At 37.5% G+C, this 12299-nt stretch overlaps 1 gene segment (V, D, J or C); it reads right to left on the bottom strand.

Moving 5' to 3' along the window:
• Window positions 1-10658: 10658 nt before the first annotated feature.
• Trbvl1 (T cell receptor beta variable like 1) lies at window positions 10659-11811 on the bottom strand. The segment is given in 2 exon segments: window positions 10659-11555; window positions 11649-11811. Coding segments are annotated over 2 exon segments (477 nt in total).
• Between the last annotated feature and the right edge of the window lie 488 nt (window positions 11812-12299).

Below are 12299 nucleotides of genomic sequence, written 5' to 3'. Positions count from 1 at the left end.
TCTATTGTGCTGGATAGTTTTGTCAACTTAATATAAACTAGAGTCAATTTTTATTTAATTGAGGAATTTTAACTGTGAAAAAGTTTCCATTTGATTGGCATACTGGCACTCCTATGTGGCATTTTTTGATGGTTTGTTGTTTTAGGAGAATGAAACCCATTGTGGGAGTTATTAATCCTGAGATTCACCAGAGAAAAACAAGTTCCACAAATCTGTGCCAAATTTGAAGCAAGCTTTTAATTGAATACTGACCAGAAATCCTTTGGTCAGGACAATTCTCTGGAATTCCCAGTTGAATGGTCACAAGACATATTTTGCAGGGACTATTTAACAACAAACTCAAACAGCTACTGTATTTTCCCATGTGGCATTATTATTTTCCAAGAACTACGACTCCCAGCACTCCAGAAAGTTACCTGGTCTTTGCTTTACAGATTAACTTCAGATGTTACAAGGTGTCATCCCTGAGCAGGTGATCCTGGGAAGTATTTTAAAAAACAGCTGAATTTGAACCTGGAAGCAAGCTAATATGAAGCTTTCCTCTATGATTCCTCTCTGTTCACTCCTGCTTGAGTTTCTGGCCTGACCCCATACTGTAGGAATATGAATCTCAGGAGCTAAGTCTCCAGTCTACCAGGACAGGGCAGGGCACAAAGGCTCAATTTAGAGGAGGCTGCAAAGTCCATCATCATACTATGACTAAAAATGAAGGCACCTCGTCAACATTTTTAAAAATATGATGGCAGTTTACTGACAAAATTAAAACAAAATTTTAATTTTGTTTGAGCTAGGACAGGCTATTAATGTCACTTAAAGTATTACATATCAACATAATGTTTAATTCTGTGCTCATGAACAGTCCCCAAGGTTGTGTGATCTGGCACTTCGTGCATGACAGGAGCAGACGTTGCTGGCACAGCTCAATATGTGGGAGCCGCAGCAAAGGTTGTCCATCTTGATCACAATGTGCCATCTCCTGGAAGGAAAAGGTCCCACACAATAAGAACATAGTCATAACATGGCAGGATCAAGGTCAAGATAATGTGTCCGCTAGGTCTAAAGGTGGTCTCTATAAAAGGGAAAACCCAGATTTCTGATATTGACATGCCTCAGACAGACCATCGAAGATGACCATGACCATCCTTAGACCCACTAACATGTGTCTCTTCTGAACAGCTTGTTACTGAAATACTTGTTACGAGGAATCCATGAACCATTGCCTCAGGTTAACTCCAATCCTAACCTTAAACCAAGAAACAAGATTCATAGCCTGATCCAATATTTACTGTTCTTATTCATGAATATATGTATATGAAAAGACTTCAAGTCAAAAAACTAGGTTTATTTAATAACCCCATATAAAACATGCATTTTTTCAATGTGCATTTGAAATTTATAAGATAAATTATGAAGAGGGGCTACCCAGTGTGTTGTGTTTATTTTCGGGAGAACTATTTTTACCTAAAAAATTATCATAGCTGCTATATGTAGAATCTAAATCCTAGCATCAATGCATTTTAAAATCCTATGCCATGTCTACTTTGACTCTAACTCTGAATTTAGTTGAAGCATGATTAGAGCTAGCACATTCCCTCATTGCCTCTGCCACACCTGGAGCACAGGAAAGTTACCCTGGACTGCACACCAAACCTCTCCTGACCTGCACCTCTACTGTCAACAGCAGAGGTGACAAAGAAGAGATTTTTTTTTGGTTCTTTTTTTCGGAGCTGGGGACCGAACCCAGGGCCTTGCGCTTCCTAGGTAAGCGCTCTACCACTGAGCTAAATCCCCAGCCCCCAAAGAAGAGATTTTAAATATGATCCTATCACTTTATAGTTTCCGTTTTTCTTGAGGACACTGTTATCACCATGTATGTTAATTTCAAGATAATATATAAATATGTACTCTCAAGTCACTGTTAATAAGGCTTGAGTGTTTTGTGTTCAGCACTTGTTTAGCTTGGACAAAAGATCCAGTGTCTCTCATCTGCTCATCCGTAGTTGTATGTACTCTGTAGGTTTCCTTGGAGACATTCTCCTGAGTTTTCATCTCCTTTTGTGGCATGATCATCTACTGATATACAGATGACTATAAGAGCTTTATCCTCAAACTTATTCTCCTTCTCCTTTCAATATAATTGATTAATCTACTAATGGTTTCCATTTAGACATGTCAACAGCACCCCATACCCAGATATCAATATATGCATTATTTTCTCCCAAAATGATATTTTAACAATATTTTTATCTTGAGGAATTGATAATTTCCCCTTCCCATTAAACAGATGTTTTTTTTTTTTTTTTGGTGACTGAGATGAAAATGTATGGAGTCTTAAAGGCTTTTAAATGCCTTGAGAGTTCCCCAAATACCAGACACTTTCCTGTTTATAACATTAGGTTTTTGTCGTCCTTCATATAACAGGGCTTGTGTTTGGAAGAATCCTACCGAGATGAAAAGAACCAGGTGTGTTATTTTCTATTTTCCCACTGAAAAGTAAAGAATTGGAGATAAAAATGAAAATATCACAAACTGGATGCTATGCACATGTAACCACTATTCCATTCTTGACATAACTGTCAAATGGTTTTAGTGGTTTATGGTCAACCTCTATCTGTGAATGAGAAATGACAGTCACAAACCCATTTCCTACTGTTGCAAGAAATAGGGGTGATTCTAGAGAAATACTTGGGTCTGTGAAAAGAAAATGTTTATGAGCAGGGAGTAGGTGCTGTTGTAGCCCTGTGCCTCTACTGCTAGCACAGAGGTACATGGCAGAATCCCCTAGGCCTGCAGAGGTGATGTTAAGAGAGCAGAAAGAAGTATTATGCCGGCTGGATTGGAAGTTATCAGAAGTGTCGGTCTCCCTGTTCAAATTGCTGTCATAGTAGTAAAGAAGCAACTTTGGTCCTTGGTTTGGCTTCTGCTGGTACCAGAACATGGAATCATGATCCATAGTCTGAGAACAGATCAAATTCACTGGTTTTCCAACTCTTGCAACCTTGTATCTTGGGTTCTGCATAACCATTGTATCCACAAAAGCTGCAAAGAAAAGCATTAAGTTAGTTAAAGTGGAGGTCAATTTGACACCAAAAAACTAAGGGCACAGATCTAAGAAAATTACAACCTTATTTCCTTTTTGCTCAGGACTCACCGGCTGCAAGAAGACAGAAGATCACACAGTAAAGAAGTCTAGCATCCATGGAAGGGCCAGAACAGGAAAAGAATATTTGTCTCTTAAACGCTTTAACCTACTTCTGGTCCTTGAGAGGTTGCGAGTGTCCCTGGCCCCTTATTAGAAGATCTGTCTCTGACTTCACTGCATGAGAGTCACTGCTCATTGCAATACTAGACTCAACTTCCTCATGGTGGGGAAGTCTGGGCTCGGCTACGCAGGTGTAAAGAAGAAACTTACCTTCGGTATCGCTGCTTCTCTGAGACATGTTTTCCCTGTTTTGTTGCCCCTGCATCCGTCGCACGTCCATCTAGAACTCCCCCTCCTGTTCCTAATTTCTCCCATGGCAGCTCAGAGTTCATCCAGTCATATGTCCTATACTCCGAATTGTAGGCTCTTATATCCAGATATGCATAGACTTTCTAAGAACAATGGCAGAAACAGGTGAATAATTTTTGAATTTATTCGAGATGTATCAGTGAGTGCTGGAAATTCCTAGAAAATGGCTTCATAGTAATCATAGGTTACATATGCAAGTTATTAAGATGTGCACGTACCATGAAGTTAGTACTAAGGAGGGAAATTTATTTATCAATGATATTATGAGAAAACAAGACACTGTTCCTTCATTTTCTTCATCCCACAGAGAACTCTGCTATGCTTATAGTTCTGGCCTCCACTCTCCAGCTACTTGTTAGTACCACGTTCTTTCCTGATTCACATGGGATTTCCCCTATACGGTTAAACATATAATTCCTATACATCATGGTTAAGAAAGGGCCAGTTGTTAAAAGGCTCCATCTTTTACTTATTTATATTGAATTCAAGGTGTAGCTTTTTTAAATCCTGAAGAAAAAACCTGAAACTCTCATCTCTACTTGCTCCAATAAGCTGCCTTTTTTCCTAGCCCTCTCTGTCATTTAACTGACTAATAATATCTATTATTTGTGACATTGATACATCTTTCAAACTCAATCAAAATAGAAACTGGTCAATGGGGCGTGCTTTAACATTCTTGGAATTCGCTGTATACCATGCTGACTGTGGTGAATCATACTACATTGTATGCTTGAAAACTGGCAAGAACACAGGTCTTAAATATTTTCACACAAAAGTGAAAGGAAGAAAATGTTATCTAAATGATGAGTTATTTAGTTTTAAGTAGTAACCATATCAGACATGCACATCCATCAAAGTATTTCCTAGAATCTTTAAACATATGTTATTTTTATCTGTTAATCATAACTCAAAATGTTTAGAAAATTGAATAAATTAAATAATAAAAACAAGGTGTCTGAGCTTACAGGACCATAAAGGAAACAGTGCTCTGTCCATGATAAGAGGTAATATTGAGTGTCCATAGTCTCAGATGTCAAAGTACTTGATTAAACTCTCACTGACTATGCTTTGGAGTCAAACAATTTATCCATCAAAAACCTAGCCTTCTTGCGAGCTGCCATTTTCAGTTGTAATTGTGAGACTAAAAGGTTGAAGAATAAATGAACAGCTTTCTGTGTGTTCTGGTCATGAATTACATAGTGTAACAAAAGAAAGAACATTCTGCATGTGTCCCCACCTGTGATTTTAAGTGAAAACTTATGTGCAATATATGACTATTTGAAAAATCAATGTTTGTGCTTATTATTCTAAGAAAGATAATGGACAAGTTAGATGTAAGAAATGTATTCATCATATTGTAATGAAAATTGAATATCACCACATGTATAGTCAAATAGATTGCAGAATGTCTAAAATTTCAAACCTTTACAATTTGAATAGGAAAATAAGATTTGAAAAGTTGAAGAAAATTGAAATTTAATGTCATTATCCATCTATCTAAAGAAATAGAAAGTGAATTAATGATTATTTGAAGTACTAAAATCAACCAAATTAGAAAAATAAAGCATTTCAGGGCTGTTTACAAAGCATGGCTAACAGAAAGAAGGAATATTCGATTCTAAACATTTACAAAGAACTATCAGATCCATGTAAATGTATCATTATTTATCAGCCTGGCAAATAATTTGACAGTCAAGTTTCTACAACTAAAAATGCTTTTGGCTGGTACACATTTCTGTAAGTATTATTAATCATTTTTCAAATATTTAAAAAATCAAACCTTATCTAGGTAGAAAGTTAAGTTTAACCTCTGAGAAAGGGTGTGGCTAATCCACTCAACCGTGAGACTTCTTTTAAAGCTCTTTGACAACTTATACAAACTATACACATATGACTCTTTGGTATGCTCTGCTGACCCCATTTCTGTCCGCATCACTGATAACTCTACAAACCAAGAATGAATAAACTAGGTTTCCACGTTTTTATATCCATCTGGGAGTGTTTTCAATGTTATTATGAGAAAGGACATGAAGTTGTAGGCTGACACTCTAGTCACAAACCTTCCAGACCAGCAAAGTGGGCTATAATTCTGCATTTACTCCAAGATAGAGTATACTCAAAAACTTAAAATAAAATAGCAAATGCAAATTTCAACTGTGGTATAAGCAAGCTGAGGAAATCTCTCAAAATTCAAATATTACAATCCACATTTTCTTGACTACTTACATATTCCAAGAATGAATTCAAGTGTTTCCCACTTCTGAGTGGAGGAAGCATAGAGACATCCTGCTCCTGGGGTCGAAGACAGAGGGATGTTGCCTGCATCTGAAGGCCTTTACTGAGTATGGTATCATAACCTTTAACATGGAAATAAGCACCAGTGCCCTCCAAGCCCTCAGACTGGTCATCAGGGTGGCTATGTCTTATGGGCTCTCATTCCAAGAGCTAATTGTATCTACGTGTCCCTCTGGTTACAATGCTCTTCCCCCTGATTTCTGCAAGTCTCTCTGTGTCAGCCTCTTGCTATCCTGGCTTCAAGGGCCAATTCCTTTTGGAATTCTCTGAACAACTTATTTATAGTTTCAAGACTCTACTTTACACCCATCCACCTCTCTATGGTTTGTTTCCCTTTGCTGTGCAGCAGGTGTCATCTTTAAACATGCTATTTACTGCATTCATTCCAGCTAATACTCTTTCCTCTTTTTCCCACCCAATACAATATTTTCATCAATAAGACATGAGACCTTGTCTTCTTTTTCATTTTATCGATGTGCACTACTTAAAAACAATGACTAGAAATTTTTGGAGGGGACATGATCTATCATTGAATTTTTATTTATTCACTTTGCATCCTGCTCCTCCTCCCAGTCGCCTCTCCCCCATTTCTTTTCCCATCTACTCTCTTTAGCTTCTTGTGGGTCTTTGGAGTGTAGCATGGGTATCCTATACTTTATGGCTAATAGCCACTTATAAGTAAGTACATACCATACATGTACTTTTAGGTCTGGGTTGCCTCACTGAGGATGATATTCCCAAATTCCAATGACTTGCCTGAAAATTCATGATCTTTTTCTAATACCTGAATAGTATTCCATTTCATAGATGTATCCACATTTTTTTTATATCTGTTCTTCAATTTAGAGACATCTAAGTTGTTTCCAGTTTCTCAACATTGTGGTATTGTGAATAAAGCTGCTTTGAACACAGTTGACAAGTGTCTTTGTGGAATAATAAAGCATCTTTTGGGTGTATGTTTAAGAGTGGCATAGTTGGGTCTTGAGGTAGAACTATTCCCAGTATTCTTAAAAAAAAAACCACCAGATGGATTTCCAAAGTGGTTGTACAAGTTTGCTCCCCAATCAGCACTAGAGGAGTGTTTCTTTACTCCACATCCTCTCCTGCATGTGCTATCTCTTGAGGTTCTTTTTTAAATCTTAGTTATTCTGACTAATGTAAAATGGAATCTCAAAGTTGTTTTGATTTGCATTTCCCTGAAGACTAAGGCCCTTGAACATTTCTTTAAGTGTTTCTTGTCCACTTGAAATCCCTTTGTTGAGAATTATGTTTAGCTCTATATACCATTTTTAATTGGGTCATTTGGTTCATCGGTGTCTAACTTCTTGAGTTCCTTATAAATTTTGGATATTAGCTCTCTGTCAGATATAGGGTTGGTGAAGATCCCTTCCCAATGTGTATGCTCCTGTTTTGTCCATTTAACGGTGTTCTCTGTCTTACAGTAGTTTTGAGGTTTCATGATGTCCCATTTATCAATTGTTAACCTTAGAGTCTAAGCCACTGATATTCTCTTCATGATGTTGTCTCTTATGCCAATGAGTTCAAGGCTATTTTCAACTTTCCGTTCTATTCAAATTTATGTATCCAGTTTTATGTTGCGGTCTTTGACCCACTTGGAATTGAGTTTTGTGCCAGGTGATAGATATGGCTCTATTTGCATTTTCTACATTCAGGCATTCAGTTCGAACAGTGCCATTTATTATAGATGTGTTTTTCCATTGTAAGGAAATACAGTTGAATATTGACAGAAGATTTGGGCTTTGTGTGGGCGGGGTCCATGGAGTGAATGTAGGAGATGAAACCAAAGAACCTCACACCCATTTTAGTTTATAACAGTTTGAGAAGGATGTTAGATTTAAAAAGATGAAGACTAGATTTGCAATCTAGGATTTGAGTTTAGTCTAGTTTCAGTTGATGGGGTATATTAGATTTCCTCTAACTGCTTTCTTTTCTGGATTGAGTGGTTCTTTACCTAACCTCAAAAACTTCCCTTACTTGTGCTGATTAGAGCACATCTCCTTGTATTTCTAGAACTGAACACAAGAAGATCATCCAGGTCAGCGCCAGGTCCCATACAGCCCACAGATTTCCAAGTATTCAGGTATTAGGTGGAATGGCCACAGTACTTCCTTCGGTGTGCTCCATATTCCGTAGACCTCTGTCTTTTATCTTTGGTTTACAGTAAAAAGTCTTAGCAACTCATGTTTCATATGTCCTTTGTTATGTTTTTACAAAAGCTCCTTTCAGAGGGAGATTAACTTTTATCCCTGTTAATCTACCTTGTTAAGAAATAAAAGTGCCTGCTGGAGCAATATTAAGTTTCTTGTTTGATTTCCTCAAGGATTTCAATGATTATGGCTTCCTTTTAATGAGTTTCTGAGCATGTAATTTTCTTTCTTTCTTTTCAAAGATTTATTTGTGTGTGTGTGTGTGTGTGTGTGTGTGTGTCTGTTTGTCTGTGTGTGTGTGTGTGTTCTTTCATGTGTGTGCCAAATGTGTGAGTACCCGTGGAGGCCATAAAATGGCCTCAGAACCACTGGAGTTGAAATTACAGGGGGTCATGAGCTATAGGACAAGATGCTCAGAAGAAAACTCAGGTCCTCTGTATGAGTTCACTGAAGAGGTTCACTGAAGAGCCAGCTTCCCAGTCCATGAGAATGTGATTTTCCTTCTACACAGTAACATACAATTTCATTTCAGAAACATGTGAGACACAGCAGGAAGTTTCAATTTCTCTCTGCTAATTTATCTTTTTTATCTTTCACCCAAACGCCAGATCAAATATTTAATCTTCTAACATCACTTCTGGATTTTCAGTTGTAATACTTTTTGTTCACAAAGAATGGGACTATTTTGTACCTCCGAGATTAATTGTGAGAGATGTAATTCTAGAACTTTTTGTGACATCTCTTTAAATGGTCCTTAAATTTTCAATTCCCATGGTGATGCTCATATTTGGAGTGAATGTATGTAGATTATTAGGATTTTAGCTTTTCCTATATTTCTTTTCCTATATTTCTGCTTACTAATTGCCTCCTTTTAAAATTATAATTAGTTTTCTTTTTATATTGCATGTGTACAATATTACCTTTATATTTAACTCTGGTCATAAGTAGTGCTTCTAGCTTAAACAGAAAAACAAATAGACTATAAACTAATAGACTAAAAACTAATAGATAAAAATGATCATTTCTCTTCTCTTCCTCTGTTTCCTCTCATTCTACAACTATCCAGAAATGTATTAAATCCTTTTTGCCTTCCTTATGAGAGTGGGTATGAATTTCAATGAAAATCTTTAGTGATTTATTGATTTGTTCTTTGCTTAAATAAGCTCATATTCCTTATATTATTTTACAGAGTATTTTTCAAACTATTCTTTTTTACAGTTCATTTTGCTTATCTTTTTAATAAATAAGTAAATGTTGCTTTTGACTAATTTGCATTTGACTTCTTCATGCAATTTCAAAAGAATTATATATTATAAAATATAACTTATTCACCTGGGTGATTGTCATCTCAGAAGGCTTACTGCCTCAGTCTGCTAACTTAGGCCTAGTTCTGGAAGCTTCTAGCTTCTATACAGTCTAATCTAAGCCTAGAATATTTTCAGTCTCTGAGACAAGCTGCTTAATAAGCTTACCTTTTCTTCCTCTTTCTGAATTCTGGCTGGTTCAACTCAACTCTTCTAGATCAAACTCTTCTTTTCTTTCAGCCTCTGAATTGCTCTGCTTGGCTTCAAATTAACTTTAGCAATCTTTTTTAATCTTCTGACTCCTTCCCATTTGCTTGCTCATTCTGACTTTATCTGTGTGTAACTTGTTCTTTCTTCAGTCTTTATCTGTAAAACTCTCCTGGTAAAACTGCCTCGTTCTCCCTCTCTGTGTTGCTCTAACCCCCCCCCCCCAACTCTACTGTATAACTCTCTAGGAGCACCACTGTATTCCAGTATTGTCTGTTTCTTCTGTAAATAGCTTTCTTTTCCTCTCTCTTCTCATGAGAGTTGGGCATATCCTATTTTGCCAAATCTTTCTCTGATTTGTCACCTTTTCTACTGCTCAATTAGATACCACTTTCAAACACGGGTGCTTTCTTCTACAAACTAATTTTACCCTCACTGAAGGGATTAAAGGTGTGTACTAAGGATGTGTCTGTATTCCATCCAGAAGGATTAAAGGTGTGTACTAAGGGCTGAGACACACCCTAACAAGAAGCAGGTTCAAAAAAAGGATGTGTGTGTGTGTGTGTGTGTGTGTGTGTGTGTGTGTATGTATGTATGTATAATATTTGTAATGTTTTTCTAATTTTCAAAGCCTTACGATGTATCTATATAGCCAACAAACAAAAAATATAAAGTGTTTTAACAAAAATAATATCTGTTGCTACTTATTATAATGCTAAATTCTGTTCCTGAAGGTCTAGGCCTACAAGTGAATTCTCACAGTTACCTTCTTTGTTGTGTAAGCCTTGTTAATTAATTTTTAAGTATTGATGAAATAAAAATGGCTAGAGCCAATTACTGGAACAGCGGAGGTAAGTGGGATTTTTCTTATCTGGTTGAGCAGGGGATAAGGGAGAGAAAGAGGAGAGAGGGGAAGATGCCATAAAACGAGATGGACAGTGGCCAGAAAAATCAGCAAGTATTTGGGGAACACCAGTGAGGAGGTACCCAGACCAGTGGTTAGACAAGTAGGTTAGGAGTTACCCCCCAGTAATTCTCAAAACCAAATAAAATAACCATAGTCTGTATATTATGTATTTGTAAGGTAGTCAGGAATATGCTTGAAATAGTTGTACGACATATGCCTGCATCTATTCTGATCAGATGTGGGAGGAAGACTCTCTGAGGACGATTGGGTTAGGCAATAATACATGAGTATAACAGATCATTAGGAATCATTTCACTGAGTTTTGTTTTGCCAATCGTGTTTAGTGTATCCTAGGTCTCTGGGCTATCCAGCTTCTGGTTCCTGGACATCCAGACAGTGACAGGCATGAGCTACCTCTTGTGGCATGGAATCTGGCTTTTTTTTAAAGAAGATGAAAACTGGTGTCTAAGCGGCAATGAAAAGCAACCAGGGATGATCATTCTTCCATATCTGCCTGACTACTCAGTCTTCAGCTCACATAATTGTATGAAAGGCCCACTGAATGACATGTGCACTTAATCATAGACTCACTCACCTTTATGAAAAACATATGAGGAATCCCATGAATCAGTTTTGCCTGCCCGTCATACACCACATACCTTTCTCTACCAGAAGACTTCTTAATGTTATACTCATTACCATCTGTTCCTGTCTTGTCTAGGGCCAGAAACAGCATTAAACCCATATACTTCCTGTTGTGAAAAAAAACCTCAGGATCACAGTTAAGAACAGCTTCTTGGAGGTGGACCTGGAAGAGGAAGAATTTGGTTTCTGTCTTGGCAGAATATGAGTCTGTAGCTCTGTGTCTAAGCTGCTGGCACAAAGATACACTGCAGAGTCCTGGGGTTGTGTGGTCTGGATCTTCAGAGTGGAGAGCCTCTGATTGGGCATCTGAGCTGAGAATCGTTCCTTGGGCATCCCTGAATCATCTATAGGAGCTTGGTTGTTAAAGTAAATCAGGAGTTCCAGTCCCTTCACAGTGCTCTGTCTGTACCAGAAAACAGCAGAATGTCCTGAAATTGGCTCACATCTCAGAGTTACTTCTTGTCCCTTCCCTGTCACCTTGTGTCTAGGTGTTTGGATGACACCAGCATTTGTTGGTTCTAAAAAGAAACAGAATAGAGAATAAAGAACATAATTGTAACCATGACAAGCAATGATCAAAAGCTGAAGATTCTTTATCTCTGGAAACTCACCTGCTCTCAAGAAACAAAGGACCAGGTAGCAAAGGAACCTGGTGGCCATGGCAAGATGAAGCAGTGGCTTTACTCATAGAAAATCCACACAAGCTTGAGAAACTCAGGCTGAAGTCTCCAGGAGCTCTGTATCTCTAAGGTGGAGAGTGGCCTTGTGATGACATCACTGTCTCCGTCACAGCTCAAAGGATCCCCTTTCAAAAGTGAGCAGTAATCATCTATAGAAACAAACAAAACACTGAAATGAATAATTGTTCTGCTACATGTATGGGTGGTTGCTCCAAAGACTCAAAGCCCCTTTGCAAATATTTATTTCCTAAAGCCTTTATTCTTCAGTGATTAGCCCAGCTTCTGCACCCTATATTCTATTTTCCTTCAAATATTACATAGCAAATTACCTACTGAACACTTCTTTTAGCAATAATTTTTACTTTTTCTTTCAATTTTTATATTTGTGTTTAATGTATTTTGGTCTTATTCACACTCACCATTATGTCCAATGTTAGATCCCCAAGACCTGCTCACTGTTTTTCCTAGTAACATCATACCCTCCTTTACTGTTACTACTGTTGTTGCTGTTGTTGTTATCTCCATGAGTTCATTAGAACAGACCATTGGCAGAGGCAGTGGTGCACCTACTGGAGCATAAGA

This window comes from Rattus norvegicus, chromosome 4, assembly GCF_036323735.1.
Source record: "Rattus norvegicus strain BN/NHsdMcwi chromosome 4, GRCr8, whole genome shotgun sequence".
NCBI lineage: Eukaryota > Metazoa > Chordata > Mammalia > Rodentia > Muridae > Rattus > Rattus norvegicus.
The sequence above is the reverse complement of the archived record's forward strand: the minus strand, read 5'-3'. Positions and strand labels throughout refer to the sequence as shown.